This window comes from Leishmania major, chromosome 9 (assembly GCF_000002725.2).
Source record: "Leishmania major strain Friedlin complete genome, chromosome 9".
Lineage (NCBI taxonomy): Eukaryota > Euglenozoa > Kinetoplastea > Trypanosomatida > Trypanosomatidae > Leishmania > Leishmania major.
The window spans coordinates 124597-144518 of NC_007250.2; the positions used below are offsets into that span (position 1 = coordinate 124597).

General features: G+C 60.9%; 5 protein-coding genes across 5 annotated transcripts; all 5 read left to right on the forward strand.

The window, feature by feature from the left end:
- Positions 1-879: 879 nt before the first annotated feature.
- Positions 880-3636, forward strand: LMJF_09_0320 (conserved hypothetical protein; the record flags this gene model as incomplete). The annotated part of the gene is made up of 1 exon (XM_001681152.1): positions 880-3636. One exon carries the CDS (start codon positions 880-882, stop codon positions 3634-3636), a length of 2757 nt encoding a protein of 918 aa, XP_001681204.1.
- A 2654-nt stretch (positions 3637-6290) lies between these two features.
- On the forward strand, positions 6291-8831 carry LMJF_09_0330 (conserved hypothetical protein; the record flags this gene model as incomplete). The annotated part of the gene is made up of 1 exon (XM_001681153.1): positions 6291-8831. The coding sequence occupies one exon, from the start codon at positions 6291-6293 to the stop codon at positions 8829-8831; it is 2541 nt and encodes an 846-aa protein (XP_001681205.1).
- A 2163-nt stretch (positions 8832-10994) lies between these two features.
- Positions 10995-14189, forward strand: LMJF_09_0340 (conserved hypothetical protein; the record flags this gene model as incomplete). The annotated part of the gene is made up of 1 exon (XM_001681154.1): positions 10995-14189. The coding sequence occupies one exon, from the start codon at positions 10995-10997 to the stop codon at positions 14187-14189; it is 3195 nt and encodes a 1064-aa protein (XP_001681206.1).
- Positions 14190-15345: 1156 nt separating this feature from the next.
- On the forward strand, positions 15346-16098 carry LMJF_09_0345 (conserved hypothetical protein; the record flags this gene model as incomplete). The annotated part of the gene is made up of 1 exon (XM_001681155.1): positions 15346-16098. The coding sequence occupies one exon, from the start codon at positions 15346-15348 to the stop codon at positions 16096-16098; it is 753 nt and encodes a 250-aa protein (XP_001681207.1).
- An 890-nt stretch (positions 16099-16988) lies between these two features.
- Positions 16989-19547, forward strand: LMJF_09_0350 (conserved hypothetical protein; the record flags this gene model as incomplete). Its single annotated transcript, XM_001681156.1, has 1 exon — positions 16989-19547. The coding sequence occupies one exon, from the start codon at positions 16989-16991 to the stop codon at positions 19545-19547; it is 2559 nt and encodes an 852-aa protein (XP_001681208.1).
- Positions 19548-19922: the final 375 nt, after the last annotated feature.

The window sequence follows — 19922 nt, forward strand, 5'->3', positions numbered from 1 at the left end:
AAGAGAAGAAGCAGCTGCAGGGGGGGAGGGGGCAGTCCATGTGCGTGCACGGAGCAGAGCTGCCAAAGTTTTTCGGAGCTGACACCAAGCCTCGAGTCTTTCCATCCCCCTTCTTCGGTTCTCGCGCTAACGGTCGAGTGTGTGGTAGCACGCCGCTGTGCATGCCCCCCCCTTTTCACATAGCAAGCTCTGCAGTCTGCGTGCCGCTTCCGCCTGACGGCCCGCCTTCCCATCCCCCCCCCATCCCCATCCCCATTCCACCTCACCTCCGTCCTTCTTCATTGCCTCTCCCTCCCTTCTCGCCTCGCATGTCCGCACGCGTTGTCGCGCACACAGAACAGGCACACCAACGTAAGACATGCGCACACACGGTAACCCACTATGCACCCCCTCCCCTCCCCTCCCCACATCCCACATTCCACCGGCCTCCTTACGACATACACACGCACGTAGGTTTCCAGTGACGTTGTCGCTCACTCCCTTATACATACATACACACACACACGTCTATCGTGTTGCCACGCTTCATCCGTGCAGCTGCCTCTTCCCCGTGAGCGTAAGTCCCTCCTCTCTTCCTCGTTGTTCACCGGGTTTCGTGCTTTCCGTTTTGTTAACGAGGGCGTACCTTTCCTCCCTTCATCGCCCTTCCCCCCCCTGCTACTCTACGCCCGTGGCTGGCATTGATTCCGTATTAAGCACCCCGGCGCGCCCCTTCTAGGGCACTGCTGGCTCTCTTCACTTGCTTGCGGCAGTGCGTTGTAGAGGCGATACGTTAGGCGCGTGTGTTCTGAGAGGCCCATCGACTACGAAAAGAAGGCAGCGCACGTGTGCTGTGTGCGGGGGGAGAAGGGGGTCACGTGGTGCGCCCACAGTCAGCGGATGGTGGTCACCAGACATCACACGCCAACGCAACAAGAACCAAGGGCGAGCATGCTGACGGGTGCCAGCGCGTACGGCGGTGGGGTTGGCGCACTCTCCGGCAACCACGAAGGTCATGGCGCCTCTGCGCAAGAGATGGTTGTTGGCTCACCGAACTCACAAGAGGTCGCAGAACTGCCCGGTGAGTGTGCCTCTCGCCAGGGGCAATGCTCCCTCGTCCTTCCCTACCGTCAGCCCTCTCCAGAGACTCAGAAGCTCACCGCCACATGGCAGGGTGCACTCCCGAAGAGCTTCTACCTCATCACAGCGTGCGTTCTGGGGTGTGCGCTGACCATCTTCATCGGCATACTGGTCCCGATGCTCGTCATACGCCAAAGCGCCAACGTGCACAGTGCCGTGCTCCGGGCGAAGGAGCACGACGCCGTTAGTGCATGGGCTTCCGTGTTGCGCGGCGTCATGATCGAAGGCTTCGCCGCAGCGCGTGCGTTGGCGGGCTATTCGATAAGCACGTTCCCCGCTCTGCAGACGCCCACGAATGCGTCTGACTCGATACCAAGCGACCAGATCACGGCGTACCTGAAAAGGTTTCCGCGTTTTGCATCCCTGATCGCCTCGAGGAAGCCCGCCGTGGCGATACAGGCCATCTGCCCCAGCGGAGTCATCGCCATGACCCACCCGCACGATCCGGACTCAGTCGGCCGCGACCTCATGAGCCCAAGCGACCCGACCAATCGGTACAAGCCCTCCACAACGGAGACCGCTCAGTCGGGTCGCTACGCCATCGTTGGCCCGCGACGCACCACCATCGCCTCCCTCAAGCAAATCTGGGTCATCTTTACGCGCGCGCCCCTCTACAGGAATACCTCTAACGGTGTGATTCCCTCGCTGGAGACCTTCTGGGGCTTCGTGCTACTCGTCGTCAACGTGACAGGCGCGCTCGACGTTATGGATCTGGACAGGCTTGCCGAGGCCCGTAACCTGGACTACGTGCTCTACGACGCTTCAACAGAGGCAAGTGACACGCACGTGATCGCCTCCTCGCTGCCATCGGGCACAATGCAGCCGGACTACGAGCAATTCATCGCTGAAAGCACCGTCACAGACGTCCTGGCACCCCACTCGTCGCTGCATATTGCGGTGCGCTCACGCGAGACGTTCGTCTCCCTCACTCCCACCAACATCATCCTCATCGTAATGTGGACACTGTTCGGCTCCCTGCTCCTGTTGGGCATCGCCATCGCAGCCGTGTTGTGGTGCACGGCCACCCACGACACCGCAGCGCACGCGCCCAAGATGGCACCCTTCGCCATGCTCACCATCGGCCCCTGCCGCGGCGAGGAGCTCTGGGACCTTGCGTCGGATCAGATGGTAGAGGTGACGGAGCGTCTTGGCCATGTCCTGGCTCGGCAGATGGTACGCCATCACGCCTACCAGATCCAGCAGGTGCACCCGCTCACCACATCGTACGTCACGCGCAGCGTCGCCGCCGCTGTGAAGATGGCCTTCAGCACCATCGAGGAGCTGCAGCGCCACCCCATCGACGGCCCGCTGCGCGCCGTGCTCGGTGATGAGGTCCGCCTGCTGCTGTCCTACGCCGTGCACTGGTGCACCGACGCCGCCGTGCGCGTGGAATCGCTGGAAGGCACGTACCGCTACGAGGGTCCCGACGTCGTGTACGGCGGCCGCATGTGGGCCTTTGCCGCGCCCAGCGTCGTCACGGCGTCCGAGGCGGTGGTGCAGACACTGCCGTGCTTCGGCCTCTCCGGCACTGTCACGCGAGCGTACCAGACGGTCGACGTGATGCGCACCACACGAGCCAGTCACACCGACGGCAGCGAGGCAGGCATCAGGAATGCATCCAGCCCAATCGGTGGGGGCGGCAGCGCGACGCTGTACCTACTGTTGCACGCAGCGAAGCCAGATCTCGTGGCGGGAGCGGAGGCAACCGCAGCCGCCGCGGCCCCTGGGGCGATGGCGCCTCAACTCATGGTTGATAACGCTCCAGCGCCCAGCCTCTACTGCGGGCCGATAGCGAGTGGGAACTCGCCGAGCTTGGAAGCAGGGGCGGCTGTGTCCAGTCTGCAGGATGGGTCCGCGCGATCGCCGGAAATCGAGTCCTCTGCGTCCAGCGCCTGGAGCTGCGCGACCTTGACCAAAGGGAGCTCGAGAGCGGCCAAGGCGTCACAGCGCCGTGAGCGTGCAGCAGTCGAAAGGAGCGCCAGTGCTTGCAATCCTTTAAGCCGCGGGGATTCGCACACGGAACCGCAGGCCTTGGTGCAGCAGCAGGCTCTTGCAAAACACAACGCGGCCTCGACCCCAGAGCAGCATAGTCTTGTGCTGATTGAAGCGGACGCCGTCACACGTGCGCTGCTGCAGCCGCTGATCCCACGCGCGCTCGATGTCGCCCTGCGCGTCGCCTTTGACTACCAGTCCATCACCCTCGATGTGCGCTACGCCGAGGCGCGGGTGCTGGTCTACTACTTCTACTCCAGCTACAAGATCCTGTTCCGCCCGCTGGCAGCGCCGGAGCGCCACAACATCTTCCGCCGCCTGGTGACAGCCTTTGGTGTGCCGCAGCAGGGCATCCTCGAGCACCTGGCCGCGCGCGGTGCGGTGCAGTGGCTGTCGCAGGTGCGCAAGATCACCGGGCTCATTCATCGACAAGGCTCTCTGGAATGCAGTAGCCAAACAGAAAGCTCGTCAGTGACCCCGTCTCCGTGTGACAGTCTCCAGGGGGCGCAACTGCTGCGTTTCTAGCGACTGCAAGAGGACGGCTGCCTCACGATGCAGTGCCACAGCGCTCCCCCCCCGCCCTGCGTCGGTGTGGTAAAAAGTGTGTCTGTCGCTCCTGCACATGCGTCCACGGGGTGGAAAGTGGAGAGAGGAGCTAGAGGATGGGAAAGCAGCACGGTGTGTCCAGTCATGCAGACACGATCGATGCAGGTGGCCTGTTCGAAAGGATGCCCTTCAACGCAGTTGTGGGGCCCTGCGCCGAGCGGCAGTGAAGCGGAGCTTCCCTCACCGCCGTCACCCACCCACGCCCCTCCTCCTCCTCCTCCTCCTCTCATGTCAAGCCCGTCTTGTCACGGAGGTCTCACCCCTTTTTCTCGAGTCCTTCGACTTATTCGCTAGCTCCGTGTGTGCATATGCATATGTATACATGTATGTATATATATATATATGTGTGTGCATATGTATATGTATACATAGGTGTGCATGCATGCATATACATATATACATATACCTATGTCCTCTTCGTTTTCTTGTGTTTTGGCGTTTCGTGTATACATCTGCTTGTCTTGTCTTGGGGGAGGGGGGAGAGAGGGAGGGAGGGGGGGGGGGGCTTTTTGTTTGCCTCGTGGGCCTACGCATGTGTATGCGCGTGTGCCCAGGTCCGCCTGTTGAATACACATATAACCCTGCAGTGCGCTACCGCGGTCTCAACCTCCCGCCTTCTCCCACCCCTCGCCCCGTCTCGTGCGCACGCACACACGCTTTCATTTCTGGATTGTTTTCTTCGTCTGCAGTACTCATTGGTTCCCCCCTCTCCCTATATGCGTGCGTTTTCGTTTTCCTCGTGTTGTGGCTGTTCGTTCTCTGTTACGACAGGGCGCCTCGGCGCCCCCTCATGACGGAGAAGGGGAGAGGGGGGTGGGGGTGGCACACATCTCCGTGCGTCGCACCACAGGCTCCCGTGACCCCACGAACCACCAACACCACGTTGTGGGCGGACGCCAAGCGACCCCCATCCCCACTATATTCCTGCCAAACGCCGAACCACCCCTGGTGGTCACAGGTTCAGGTCCCGGATCGCGTTGCGTCGGAGCGACCCACGGCCGTGAAGATGTCTGTGCCATCTATATGATCGGCAGCGTTTAAGGCAGAAGCCGTGCTCGGATAACTGAGTCCGCGTATTGCTGTTACACGCGTGCCTACGGCTGCTTCGCACCACGAAATGGGTCTGTGGCATGCCGGGGCTCGAGTAGAGTCTGACGCATATTATGTGGCAGAGAATAGTTGACACATTGGGAAACAAACTCATCTATCGTCAACACGGACCAGTCTTCAAGACAGTGAGTACGGGTGGTCTGTGTGTATGTGCATGTGTGTGTGTGTGTGTGTGTGTGTACAAGACAGCAAGAGTCACCGCACCTCGGTCCATCCATAACGTTGCGTGTTTGTCTATCTATGTCTTCCTCTGTCCCTACGCCCCTCTCGACTTGTCACACACCCCGGTCACGCCGCAGCCTGTGCGTCCACGCCAACCCCTCGGTGCATTCGCTACGAGCCGCCTTTGTTCGGTCACACCTACACCAGCAACCGATCACGAACAACTAAAAAAAAAAGAAAATAAGTAGCAAAACGAAATCCCCCTGCTTGCACAAATACGGACTACCCCCTCCCCTCCCTTCCTCGGAGTGCCACCGCCGCCAGCACCGCCCCCCCCACACACACACACAGACACACACATCCACAGGCACACAGACACACCGCTTTCGTTGCCGCCGGCGAGTGCAACATCACGATTGTGCCGCCTTTTGTGTGGCTGCTGCTCGTATTTTATCTGTCCCTTGTACGGGCTGTCTCTCCTCATTGCCGCCCCCCCCCCCTCTCCCCCTTCTATTCTTACTTTGTTTCTTCTCCAAGTTGCTCTACCGATCACCCTCCCTTGTTTCTTCTCACTTCGGCTACTAACCCTCTCCCCTTCTCCCTCGTTCCCTCTGCTTTCTCCAGCTGCCTCCGCCCATCTCTGCCTCTGTTGCGGCCCGCGCATTACTCGCTGCTGCCACAACGAGCCCTGCTACAGCCCCCTACTGTCTCTGCATCTTTCTTGGTGCCCGCATCGACCGGGGCATCTTCTTGTTTGTCTGACGGGTAACTTCTGGCCAGTATTTTCCCTCGCCCGCCTCTCTTTCTCCGGTGTGGTGGTGGTGTGTGCGTGTGGGCAGCCCCCCCCCCTCCCCTCACGCGCGCACGCAGCAGACGCGTCCACGTGTACGCACACCGAGTGCAAGTGAAGGAGCGCCTCTGTGTGTTTTGTTTTCGTTGGTTTTTCATGTTTTCGTTGCTGCTTGGGGCGTGTTTCCTTTAGGTCTGTATCCTTGCCTGCTGATCTGTGCTTGTATCTGTCTGAGTGTATATGCGTGTGTGCCCGCTGATCTGTGTGCGCCTGTCTACGTGTGCTTCTTCTTTTCGGTTTTTCTCCTGCCTCGTCCACCTCTTCTCCCCCTCGTGTGCGCGCCACCTGCACGCTTGCGCGTGTGGATATCACGGCTCCCCGTCCACGTGTGTGTGTGTGTGGATGCGCCTACGAAGTTCTTTGTTGTTTTATGAGCCCCCTCCTTGCGTAGCCCATTTTCATCCCCTCCCCCTCTCTCAGCAACCCACGCGTCTTCGTGACTTGCACCGTCATGATGATCGATGAAGCTGTCTACCAGCGGGTCGTTCGCCCCCGTCTGCCTCCTCTGAGGGTGCAGACGCGGCTCTATATTGGCATCGTTGCCTTCATTGCATGTCTGCTGCTCATCTTTGTTGGCATCTTCTCGCCGCTGATTGTGCTGCGCAACATGGATAAGAGTTACGAAGCGGAGATGCGGTACATCGAGTACACCCTCGCCAGCAAAGCCGTGGCACCGTACAGGGTGGTCATGTTCGAGGCCTTCGCCATCAGTCAGGCCTTGGAGGGCTATGTAATGAGTCGGATGCAAGTTCTGCCGAACTTGTCCGCTCCGCCACTGGAGCGTATCGAAGGCCAAAACTTCACCAACTTCGACGACATTAGCGTAACACTCCGGCGCAACATGACTATGATCGCCATGACTGCCTTACAGCCCGGCGGCGTGTATGCCTTTTTCTCTCCGTGCAACGCCACCAAGTACGGACGCGACACCCTCGACCCTAAGGACAACGCGCAGAACTTCAAGCCGACGCCGTTCGAGACCATCCTCGGCGGCCGCGCCGTCTACGTAGGCCCCTTCCGCTACACCTCCGGCGTTCTGCAGGGTCACTGGGGGCTCGCTATTCGACGGCCCATCTACAACCGCACAAGCTACAAGTCGGCCGATATCCACACCTTCTGGGGCTTTGCGCTCACCCTGGTCAACATCAGCGGCCTTATCGAGAGAAACCCGTTCGCCTTCATCAGCCTCACGACAAAGAAACGGGACGTCGACTACCTTCTCAGCGTGCACAATGAGACCTCCGGCGCTATCACCATCCTTGCGACCTCTCTCAAACAGCCGACGGCGACGCAGCTCGCAGAGTTTGTCCGGCTCGGCACCAGCGTCGGTATCACCCCAAATCACCCGTTCCTCATCACCATCCGCGGCCGCGACTACGGCTCGAACCTCTCGCCTGCCAACATCATCATCGTCGTGTCCACCGTACTATCTGGGCTTTTAGCCATCTTCGCCGCTGTCATCGCAGCCGTGTTGTGGTGCACGGCCACCCACGACACCGCAGCGCACGCGCCCAAGATGGCACCCTTCGCCATGCTCACCATCGGCCCCTGCCGCGGCGAGGAGCTCTGGGACCTTGCGTCGGATCAGATGGTAGAGGTGACGGAGCGTCTTGGCCATGTCCTGGCTCGGCAGATGGTACGCCATCACGCCTACCAGATCCAGCAGGTGCACCCGCTCACCACATCGTACGTCACGCGCAGCGTCGCCGCCGCTGTGAAGATGGCCTTCAGCACCATCGAGGAGCTGCAGCGCCACCCCATCGACGGCCCGCTGCGCGCCGTGCTCGGTGATGAGGTCCGCCTGCTGCTGTCCTACGCCGTGCACTGGTGCACCGACGCCGCCGTGCGCGTGGAATCGCTGGAAGGCACGTACCGCTACGAGGGTCCCGACGTCGTGTACGGCGGCCGCATGTGGGCCTTTGCCGCGCCCAGCGTCGTCACGGCGTCCGAGGCGGTGGTGCAGACACTGCCGTGCTTCGGCCTGCGCAACATCGACACACGCCCATGCTGCGTTGTCAACGTGGTGCGCTCACGGACCCTCTGCGGTGCCACCGGCGGCAAGAGCGCCACTATCTACATGCCACACTCGCTGCCCACCACCGCGCAGGCGACCGCCGGTGTGCAGTGCGGCAAGGCCGTCTCCCCGACGGCGGCCCCCCTGGAAAGCAACAGCGGCACCGAAAACACGCAACCGCTGCCACCACAGCAGCTCTTCACGCTGCTTGACACGCGCCGCCCCGCACTGGTGGCCGCCGAGGCTGCAGCGCCGCGCAACGTCGATTCCGTTTCCTCTGCGTCTTGCCCTAGCGACTCTGCGGAGATCCCCGCCATGAACTTGCTTGCCGGTGAGTGTGCCGTGCTACCAGTGTTGCCCTCGTCTGCCGCTGATGGCGACTCTGCGAAGAACGCTGAGATGGCCATTGCCGCACGCACAAGTACAAGCTCCGACGCGCCGACCGAGAGCGAAAGCAACGACATACTCTCCGCGTCATCGCTGTCGGTGGCGCCGCCGCTGTCGCACGCGTCCAGCTCCTCCGACATCGGCGTCTCCAACGGCGCCACTACGGCGGTGCGGCTGAGCTCCCTCGCCTTTCAGGGGGACGCCGTCACACGTGCGCTGCTGCAGCCGCTGATCCCACGCGCGCTCGATGTCGCCCTGCGCGTCGCCTTTGACTACCAGTCCATCACCCTCGATGTGCGCTACGCCGAGGTGCGGGTGCTGGTCTACTACTTCTACTCCAGCTGCAAGATTCTGTTCCGCCCGCTGGCAGCGCCGGAGCGCCACAACATCTTCCGCCGCCTGGTGACAGCCTTTGGTGTGCCGCAGCAGGGCATCCTCGAGCACCTGGCCGCGCGCTGCGTCATTCGCTATGTGCAGCAGCGGTTGAAATCACGTCAGTTCGCACCGCACGATCCTCACCTTCGTGTCACCCCCCGTGAAGCACCGCGAACGCTGAACACCTACGCGAAGCTCGGAAGGGCAACCCGTTAAGCCGCTAGAGGCAGCAAGACGTGAGGAGGACCAGTATGTCGGGCACACGCCTCCTAGGAACCTTCGCCGTTCCACTGGGGGGTGTCTTGCTGGTTTCACGAGGCTTCTCTCCGGTGCGAAGAACTGTCGCTGAGCGACAATGGATGGGTCTTGGGTGGGGTTCGTGCTTGGATGTCTGTGTGTTGGTAAAGCAGATGTGCAGAGACATGCACGGTGCGTGAAAGTCTGTTCAGCGCCTCTCCCACCCACCCCCTCCCCTTCCTTCCCTGTGATGCTTGTGTACGTATAGACGGGGGTGCATACAGCGTGGTGAAGGTGTATGTGTATGTGTGTGTGTGTGTGTGTATATATATCTGTACATCTTATACGTACATGTATAGATATATATGTATATATATATATATATATATATGAGGGTGTCGGTACACATTTTATTTTGCTTGCTTGACACGCATGGTCTCGAGTGATTTCCTCTGTCACTTTCCTGTGTGCATATGTATATGCATAAGTATATATATATATATATATTTGTATATATGTATGTATGTATGTGCGTGTGTGTGCCGAGTCTACATTGGCGTGGTTTTCGTTTTCTTATAGTTGGGTTAGAGCGTGGCTGGTGATTCGCTGTACTTGTGCGTGTGTGTGTGTGTGTGTGTGTACATGTATATATAGATGTGTGTGTCTGGGTGTCTATGTCTTTCTTATGTGTGTGGGTGCGCGCTGACTGATGTCCGCACAGACAGATTGCAGACTCTTGTGTGTGCGCGCAGGAGGACCACAAACGTGCCTCCCTTGTCACCATCGCCTTCTCTCTCGCTCCCCAACTCGTTTCCCAAAACTCATGCACACAAATGTGTATTCGCGTGGCGTGCCCGTTTCCTTTCATGCCTCTCGTTGATCGCTGCGTCTTCTCTACTCTGTGTGTGTGTGTGTGTGTGTGTGTGTTTGGTGGCTGTGGTTTGATGCCCCCATTGCTGTCTGCGTGTACGCGAATGAAATCCGAGCTTCTCCTATTAGACGTTGATGAGGGATGGAACTAGGTGCGACGTGGCAACGACGCTCGGGAGAGGGAATGACAGCGCTCTCATTGCTGTAGGAAAACGAGGCGGTGGGCTCGTCAGTATATGAATATGTGTGTTCGATTGGTCCTCAGCAACGTCATGGCTAAAAAACGTGAGATTGTCTCCTGCCCTCCCTCTCCCTCCCGCAGCCTAAGCCCCTTTCACTCTCTCTCTCTCGGCTTCTACTGGCTGGATTGTGCATGGAGATCTCTTTGAGGCGTCGCCTCTGCCGTCAGCACTTGCAATCTCCGTTGCCCCCCCCCCTCCTCCTCCTCTCCTTTCCGTATAATGCATGATTATATGAGCCTTCGCCGCTTACCTCCGTGTGGGCTATGGTCGGGGTCTGTGTTTGTGGGGGAAAACATATCCGGTAGCCTTCAGAAAGCAATGACAGGTTGTAATGGTGCAGATGGCGCGCGCCAGCATCATTGAGTACGACGCTCGTCATCATAATGGATGATATCAACAAGAAAACAGCGACACACCGACACCCTAAGGCGCCGCCCGATACCAACGCGTGTGTGGGGGGTGAGCATGATGGCTTTGTGTTTTCTCTTCTTACCTACCCGCACGCAGCACCGCCACCGCTGCCGTCTCCTCTCCTATAATTTTTCCCTGCCTCACCTCCCCCCCTCCCCTCCCCTCCCCGCTCTTTCTTACACGTGCGCTCTCCGACCTGCCTCTCTTCATACATGCAAACACATCATATACGTGACGGAAGCAAGCGATTCGCGTACGATGTACCCATACACCCACCTCTCTTTCCTTATTCTTAGCCTCGCTTAAGCTCTGATCGTGTCTTTGAGTACCACACACACACACACACACACACACTTGGCATCTACAGCAAGCACGCGTACATACATTGACGTAGTTGTGATTGCTCCCGTGGTGGTCGCTGTCCCCCCCCCTCCCTCTCGCTCTGTTGCCAGCCGGCACGTGCGTGTGTGAGTGCCGCCGTGTTGTCGTTGGGTCTTCTGCTGTCTGCATCTTTGTTCCCCCCCCCCCTTGTCTTGTCTTTTTGGGGGTGTGTTTTCAGGTCTCCTTGCCGCTTCGCGGTACACACACACACACACACGGGTACACACACGCACAAGGGATGAAGAAGATATTCCACATACCCACCGGCAACTCTGCCGAGGATGAGCAGAGCAGCAAACGCCACGCGAAGCGATGCCGCGTGTACTTCATGATCCTGGCCGTCTGGATCTCCCTGTTGCTTATACTGGTCAACATTCTCACGCCCATGCTGGTCCTGCAACGCCAGGATAACGAACTCGAGCGCATGCACCGGGAAGAGGAGAAGCGGGAGGCGATGTCCTACGCCACGACTTTTCGTGATGCCATCCTTGGAGCCATCTCAGCCGTGTACGGGGTGGAGGGGTACATCATGGGGTTGATGGATTCGCTGCCGAATCTCAACGAGACCCCTGCCCAGCGCGTGGCTGGCCAGTATTTTCCAAAGTTCTATGGCTATGCCCAGCTGGTGTCCTCCTCGTCGCCCCACATCAGTCTCTTCGCGACCGCGCCCGGCGGCGTTGTACTGCAGGTGTACCCGTCCGAGGATGAGGATTTCATGAAAAACTGGGACCTGCTCAACGGCTCTTCCGGGAACCACACGGACCCGGCTGCAGCGTATCGGGAAGACCCCTTCACCACCATTAAGACCGGCTTACTCGCCGTGACGGGGCCGTATAAAAGCCCGGGCTTGCCGATACGAGGCTGGGACAAGAGCTCTGGCGACGCAGATAACATGTGGTGGGTCGACCTCCGCCAGCCGATCTACAACGCGACCTCGACGGCATTGATTACAAACTCGACGTTTTGGGGCTTTGCGATCGTCTTCTTCAGTGTGGATGGGCTCGTTCGGAAGAAAGACTTGCCAGAGAAAATGAACAGCTTGGAAATGGCGTACATCATCTACACGGCGAGCGTCAACAGCTCAAATGGCTGCACGGTGATCCTCGCATCATCGATGTTCAAGGGCGAGACAGACTGCAGTAAACCGTTTATGAAGAAATTCCTCGCCGATGCGACGACCCGCGACGTCCTCAAGGAGAAGCTCTCATGGAAGATCGCCTTGAAGAGCATGAAGCGTGTGAACCGCCTCACGCCCCGCGTGCGCGACGCGATCGTCATCACGTCCGTCATCGGCGTTTCGTTGTTGTTTGCCCTGTTCATGTACGCCATTGTGCGATGCACGCGGGTTTACGACGGCGCGAAGCACGCGCCCAAGATGGCACCCTTCGCCATGCTCACCATCGGCCCCTGCCGCGGCGAGGAGCTCTGGGACCTTGCGTCGGATCAGATGGTAGAGGTGACGGAGCGTCTTGGCCATGTCCTGGCTCGGCAGATGGTACGCCATCACGCCTACCAGATCCAGCAGGTGCACCCGCTCACCACATCGTACGTCACGCGCAGCGTCGCCGCCGCTGTGCAGATGGCCTTCAGCACCATCGAGGAGCTCTACAGCTTCCCAATCGACGAACCGCTGCGCCGCCTGCTCGGCGATGAAGGCAGTCTGCTGCTGTCCTACGCCGTGCACTGGTGCACCGACGCCGCTGTGCGCATGGAAACGATCGGTGGTGGCCTCCGTTACGAGGGTCCCGACGTCGTGTACGGTGGCCGCATGTGGGTGTTTGCCGGTCCAAACGTGGTCACTGTGTCACAGGCGGCGCTGCCGAGCACGACGTGTATGCCGCATGTAAAGAGCAAGCTGTTCGATTCGGTGTTTCTGCGCGGTGTCACAACACGCCAGGACCTCTACATCGTCACGGATACTTCGAACCATTCTCTGAAGGAGGCGGAGGCCTTCGCGGCGGATCAGTTGCGTCGTTCACGTCAAGCGCAGCTGCGGTACGTAGCTGACAAGGAGGCGGATCTGGGCAGCACCGGCTACACGCGGTGCAACCGGCTGCTCCCCTCCTACCCGCGGACGGAGTACGATAGCAGTGACTTTGACAGCAGCTCCTTCGCACGCGAGGCCTCCGCGTATAGCGAGGGCGCCACCTCTGGCAGTGGCAACGACAGCAACCTCATCTCCGTCGTGAACAGCAGTGGTGGGAGCCAGCTGGCTTCTGGTCCTGCGAAAAGGGGTGCTCGCAAGGATGGTGTGGCGGGGGCGAGCGGCGTGCCCACCGCCATCGTCGTGCCAGCCTCCACGCCTGACGACGCACTGGTCGTCGCAGGCGCGAGCGTGTCGGAATCGGCGTCGACGCTGTCGCGCGCGGTGCCGCAGCGGCGCATGGGTTGCCGTCTGCCTCGGGATCTCGCAGCAGCCAATGTCGTGTCGGGGTCGCCGAGATCGTTCTCCAGCGCGGCGAGCGTGCGGTCTGAAAAATTGGAGACGTCGCCGGGGGAGCCGCAGACGCCACGCCTGCAGCCCATCGCACCGGAGGTATCGGTCACCGCAGCGACCGGCACTGCCCGGCCACGGCGCGGGCAGGACAACGCCCACACCGCTCCAGGCGCGATCACGAGTGGGAGCAACAGCATCGACTTCAGGGACAGCTGCAGCGGCATCCATGCAACAAGCGGTGTGCGCCGCAACGACCTGCTCCTTACCAACCCACTTGTTGTCGTCCCGCCGGCGGTCACGGTGGCTGCAGCAGCGCACGGACTGTGCGGCAGCAGCGGCGGCTCGGCTTCCACCACACCCATCTCCGGCGAGTCGACTGGCGGGCGACACAGCAACTTTCCGACCTGCAGCGACAACCCACTCGCATACAGCACACCAGCGGCCTGTAGACTAAGCAACAGCGAAGATAACGCTGCGCTGCAGGGTAGCGCGCCGGCGCTGAACAACTTCAGCGACCTGCTGCTGCGCCCCGCAATCTCAACCCAGTCAGACCTGCTGCTCCGCACGGTGTTCGATCGGCAGGCTGTCGCGCTGGACCTGAGCTACGACTCTGTGCGGGTACTGGTCTACTACTTCTACTCCAGCTACAAGATCCTGTTCCGCCCGCTGGCAGCACCGGAGCTGCACAACATCTACCGTCGGCTGATGACAGCCTTTGGTGTGCCGCAGCAGGGCATCCTCGAGCACCTGGCCGCGCGCTGCGCCACTCGCTTCCTTCAACGCCATGAGGAGACGCAGACGCTCTTGTGGGATCAGCAGCACCGATTGCAGATGCACATCCGGTCTGCTAGTGCGACCGCAGCCACAGCGGCATCCATCTCTGACGACGGCGTGGCAAGCACCTCCGGCCAAGCGGCAACTAGGAATACGAATGACAACAAGCCGGCGCACACGGGTGGACAGGAAGAGGGGCGAAAAACCAGCGGCGGAGTGTGATACGTCGCAGCTGTGGTTGATGCATCGTCTCCGTCGCTCGCCTCGCTCCACCCCCACCCCACCTAACACGCACACCCTCACACCGCCCTCGCTCACCTCCTCCCCCCCCCCTCCCTTCATCATCCCTCATCATTTTATGTCCGGCGTGTGCGTGTGTCTGCTGCTGCTCACTTTCTTTTCCCTCCCCTCCCTCCCTCCCCTCCCCAATATCTCTACCTCTGCTTCTTCATCTTCCTCACCCGACTCTTTCTTTGTTGCGCAAGTGTATAACCGCCCCCCTCCCCCCCCCCTTGTTGCCGTTTGCGACGCCGGCTGCGGCTGCTGTCGCTCGTGTTTCGACCCAGCGGAGGCGATCATGTGATGATTGTTCTCAACATTTTCCGTGTATGTATGTATGTGTGTGTGGGTGTGTGTATCGACGGGGCATGTAGTTGCGTAGGCGAGTATGTGTGCATCTAGGCTCGCGTTCCGCCCCCTTACCCCCATATTGCTGCATCGTGTGCGTCTGTGTGGGCAAGTCAGTGGGATGGAGGGCGCCCGTCCCTCTCTCTCGGTGTGTTTGTGTTCGCAGAGCGCCTTCTGCAGTGTTGTCGCCAAAGACTGATCCAGCCCCTTCCGAGTCTCCTCTCTCTCACACACCCACACTCTCGCGGCTCCTCATCGCATGCGGAGAAGGACACCGGCAGAGAATCCTATCCTATCCCCGCCCCCTCGCCGCCGCCTCCGCGCCCGCCTGTCTCTCCGTCTCTGTGCCTTTCGCCGTGAGTAGTGCTGTTCTACACCGCCCCTCGTCCGATTTGGTCTCGTAGAGAGAGAGAGAGAGAGACGGGGGGTAGGAGGGGGCAAGTGACGATGCGGCACATGCGCTGTGCCGAGTGCCGGCTCTGCGCATCCGCGTGTTAGGTGTTGAGGGTTCGCCCCTGGTCTTGTGAAGGTGATCACGTGGTGCAGCAGCGAACCCGCAAAGGCATCTGCAGCTGTGCTGGTAACTCGCCTGCTCTTGATCTGCCGACTCTTTCCCCTCATCTTTCTACATCACGTCCCCACCACCACCACCACCAGCCTTTCCCTCCTCTTCCTTTCTTCTTCAGGATTCTTAAGTGTTGAGGGCCCCCGCACGCCAGCGAAAGACAGTAGTGAAACCCATCACACCAGCATGGTACGCGTTGGTGCGAAGCGCGAGCGTCCTTGTATTCTCGTGCTCCATGTCGCCTTGAGGGCCGCTGCGGGGCCCGCAAGGGAAGGACCGCAGCGCGGGCGTGAGGAGGGGACTAGCCTCTCGACCTCTCCGCGAGAGCGGTTCATCTGGAAGACTTCGGCCACCGCGGAGGTATACGCGAAGGCGGTGTTGCGCAGCATACGTGCGTACTGGCAGCTGCTTGGTGGGGTACGCTACGCCGGCTCGGATGCCTTGACTCTGGTCAGTGCCGTGTGGCAGGACATCGACGATGCCGCGCTTGGGGCAACGGCGGCAGCCCGAGCAGGAGGGAGCGTTGAGGGTGCTTCACAGTCGGCCTCCCCTCTGGCAAGTAACATTATAACCGGGGCCAAGCGTTCAAAGCAGCAGCAGCCGCGACAGCAGCGGATGAGGGCAAGCAGGCGGCGCAGCGGCGTGCTGCGGTGCGCTGTGAATCTCTCTCGCTCCGTCTACGGGGACGCTGGCGCGGCACACGTGCTGCGAGCCTCGTGTGCGTGTGTTACAGAGGCTACGGTAGCGGTGCCGGTGTCGCAACTGGTCGCTGATGACGGTGCCGCGACGGTGGCAGCCGACGCTTCCAAAGACGACGGGCGAAAGAGGCGTCGCGGACGCACAGAGGAGGATGTTGAGGATGTGATGCAGCAGACCTGCCACGCCGCCGTGCATGTCACGCGTGTGGAGAACGTGTTGCCGTCGCGCCAGCGACGCTGAGAAGGGGATATGAGCGCTAGTGCAGCCCGTCACTCCAAATCCAGGCAAGCGCGGCGTGCCTGGTTTTTTCCGTACTATACGACACACCCACGTTTTCGCGTTGCAAGAGCGAGGCGCATGCGCAAGCGGGGGTAAATGGGGAAGGACGAACAGGAGGTGCGAACCGACACGGCGACGAGAGGCTGCTCCTCGCACCCACCCTCCCTCCCTCTCCTTGTGTCCCCCCCCCTCCTTTCCTCCTTTGATTCTCCTTTACCTTTGGTCTGTTGCGTGAGTGTGTGTGTACACTCTCGCCCCCTCCCCCCTCCTCCTCCTCCTCTCCTCCTCTTCCTCCGCCCGCCATTCACGTCAACGTAAACACACGCAACTGGCATGCAACATGGTGCGGGTCTGTTATATCGGCTGTGTATTATGTGGAGAATGTGTGTGTGTCACTGCGAGCGTTGCGGTACGCATCGAAGCAGCAGGCGTTCTTTGCCCTACGCGTAGGCTCCCCCCCCCTCTACACACACACACGCACACACACACACACAAAACCCCTGCACGCGGGGGGAGGGCGGAGTACACGGAACTACAAGCACTTCCACGTAACCACACGAGCTGCACTTCGTAGCACTATACGTATATATATATATATATATATATACATGTCTGCCTTGTTGGCCTGCTGCCCTCCAAGCACACCACCCTTTCACCCTTCTCCGCTTCTCCTCCTCCCTGAGTTCGAAGAGTGAGAGGAGACGGAGAGCTCCAAATTAGCCGCTGGCGATAAGTCTCTCCTTCGCGTGTACGTCTGTGCCTGTGCGTGTGTGTGTGAGTGGCGGACTTTGTCTTGCTTTGTGCAGGGGAGGGGTTCAGCTGCACCGTAGGGGCGTGGTCGTCCGCCACTCATGAAATCCTTGGCCAGGGAGTTCAGGGAGCTCGAGGCGACGAGCCAACTCCCGCCCTCTACACCGCAGCAGTGCGTCGCACCGTCCACTGTACTCTTACCTGCTGCTGTCGGTACGGTGCCGCCGCAGCTGAGCCCGTTCGTCGCCAACACCGCAGCGGCGTTGTCTCCGCAAGCGTCTCGACAGATGTGCATGGCACCGCTTCTGGGTCTCAGCTCCTTCCCTAGATCGCCGCTGCACAACGGCAGCACGACCTTGCAGACGACGAACGATGGTTGCCCGGACACCCGCGCGGACCGCGTTGGCAGTAGAAGCTGTTCGGTCATCGATTCGTTCGGCCGGTCCTCACCTCCGACCCCGTCCGTCGCGCTGCGCATTGGTGACGGCAGTCGTAACAGTGGCCCGTCAGGTACCGCACACGCTCACGCCGCACCCGCCGCCCGCAGCGCCGACGAAGACTCAGCACTTGACCCTCTCACATCCTCCTCCTCCCCCACCGCAACGGCGTGCCTGTCGCAGGGCACGCCGGAGAACTCGCTCATGATGAACACCACGTCGGCGACGGCCACAGCCAACAGAACGGGTAGCGGTAGCCGGCGCAGCAGCCGCTCCGGCGCCCGCTTGGACAGGGACCGACGTTGCTCGACGACCCCGCCCTACACAGAAGTACATGCGCACCACCAACAGCCGCGCCTAGCGTGTGACACATCCTTGGCGTGGGTATTGACGCCTGCGTGTGATCCCAGCGGCCTCAGCACACCGGGCGTCGGCGGAGCAGCGTCGCAAGCGGGATCTGTGCACCACTACGCGCCGCCCTTCCCTTCCTTTGCAAAAAGCGTGTGTGCCCTCCACCCTCTTACGGACGTCATGGAGCCCACGACAGCGGCACCAGCAGCAGCCCCATCGATCCCGCCAAGGGCAGCATCGCGCGAGCAAGTGAGCAGTAGACCGCCTTCGATGGCCGCCAAGCAGGAAACTCCTCATCAGGCGCCAGGGCAGCCGCAGGGGCCTCTTTCCACCACCACCGTCACTGCGTCGCCGATGTCGCCGACGACTGCGCCCGTGCAGCTGTCGCTGCAAGAGAAGCTGCTAATTTCGGCACCTCTAACCCCGAGGAGCGGTCGTGGCACGCCGTCATCGACGCTTCACGTCGCACCATCACCACCGCGACGTCGCTGTAGCTCGGCAACGAACCCGTCTATCAGCACGGTCGGCGTGAAGCCCGACTCCGGCAAGAGCAGACGAGGAGGCTCCGCCACCACCGCCGCGGCGGCAACAGCAATGGCAGCCGCATTCACCTCCAGCCAGCTTGCACCCTCGCCTGCAGCGCCGGCCACGGCCACACTACCATCACCGCCGCCGTGCATGCGCCTCAGAAGCACCGGTGACGGAAACAGTGCGCGTAGCAATCCCAACAACATGAGCGTGTGCAGTATCCCGAGCGCCGTTGCCGTTGTCCCCATCGAGGTGCAGCCGGCAATCCTCTCCGCCTCTCCCTCTTTCTTTGCAACCAGCCCGTGTCAATCACCCGCCCGCGCAGCCGTCAGCGCCAGTGACTCGGGGGCTTTCATCTACGGTGTGGCAGCCGCGAGCGCCGTACCCTACACGCCCTCCGCGCCGAAGATGGCCGCAATTGAGCAGCCAGGCCAAGCCTCTGCTGACCCGCGAGCGTCGGCGACGCCACCGCTGCAGCGGAACCCCGCCTCCCCCACGGCGCAACCAGTTCAGAACCCGGCGTACTGGTCGGTCCCATGCACACCGGCGGTGCCCATGACAGTCTTCCTCGCAGCCCCGGAGATGAGCTGGCACTCCTTGACGGGCGGAGTGACGACCCCGCCGGCGAGTAGTATCGGCGTCGCCATACCTGACCCGTGCAGCCAGAACTTCTTTGTTGGATGCAGCGTTCGGGGCACGGGGACGTCTATCTTGGACGGCTGCTCGTCGACTGCCTCCATCGCGACGCCGCTGGCCACGTCGCCGGCGTCATCGGCAGCACTCGATCCGCAGCGCACAAGCGGCAACCGTGGTGCTACGCGGACGTCGGCGGGGCAGACGTACCGGAATGTGCTCGTCTATGGCGGCGGTGGCACCAGCGGTCAGGGCGGTGGATGCGCCACGGCCGTCACAGCATCGGGGAGCAGCCACGGCCTTGGTCTCCCCCTCTACTCCTCACAGCCGCAGCTTCTCTGCACGCCGGTGCCGCTCGAAGACACGGAGAGCGTGTGTGCGATTTGCCTAGAGGGTCGCGCGTCGAGGACACGGACGACGGAGACGAGAGAGACAACAGCGCTGCCCTCGACACCTCTGCAACCCCCGCATGCGGCGGGGGAGGGGGCACGCCAGGCAAGCGACAGCGCCGCAGCAGGGATGTGCGACACGACGCCAGCCGACGAGGGAGCCGAGCGTGGGGCCGTGCGCGGTGTCAAGCCCGGCTCCTGCCTCCTCTCGCTTCCTTGCGGCCACTGTTACCACCAAAACTGCTTGCAGCGGTGGCTGATGGAGTCGCAGAGCTGTCCCACCTGCCGCCGCGACCTCACGCGCGACGCCACCATCAGCTGATCAGAGAGGAAGCGGAAGGAAACAGACGAATGCACGGAACTCGTGAGAGCACACTGATTCGCTGGTGTGTACGGAAACGATCACGGCGGCATGTCAAACGGGGGATGGATGCAGGGTCTCCCTCCTCCTCCATGCACCCCGCTCCTGCACTTCCACAAAGCAGAGCATAGCCGTCGGTGTGTGTGTGTGTGTGTGTGTGTGTGTTGTGTGTACTGTATGTGTTGGTGTGGGTGCCGTCTCCCGGTGGCAGGCTCGTAGGCGTCGCAACACATGGAGGGGGAGGGGGCACACATCCTGGCACTGTTCTTTCGATGCTTTGTGGCTCGGTGATGTCGTCCAAGCGTGCACACACACACAGACACATATAAGCAAGCA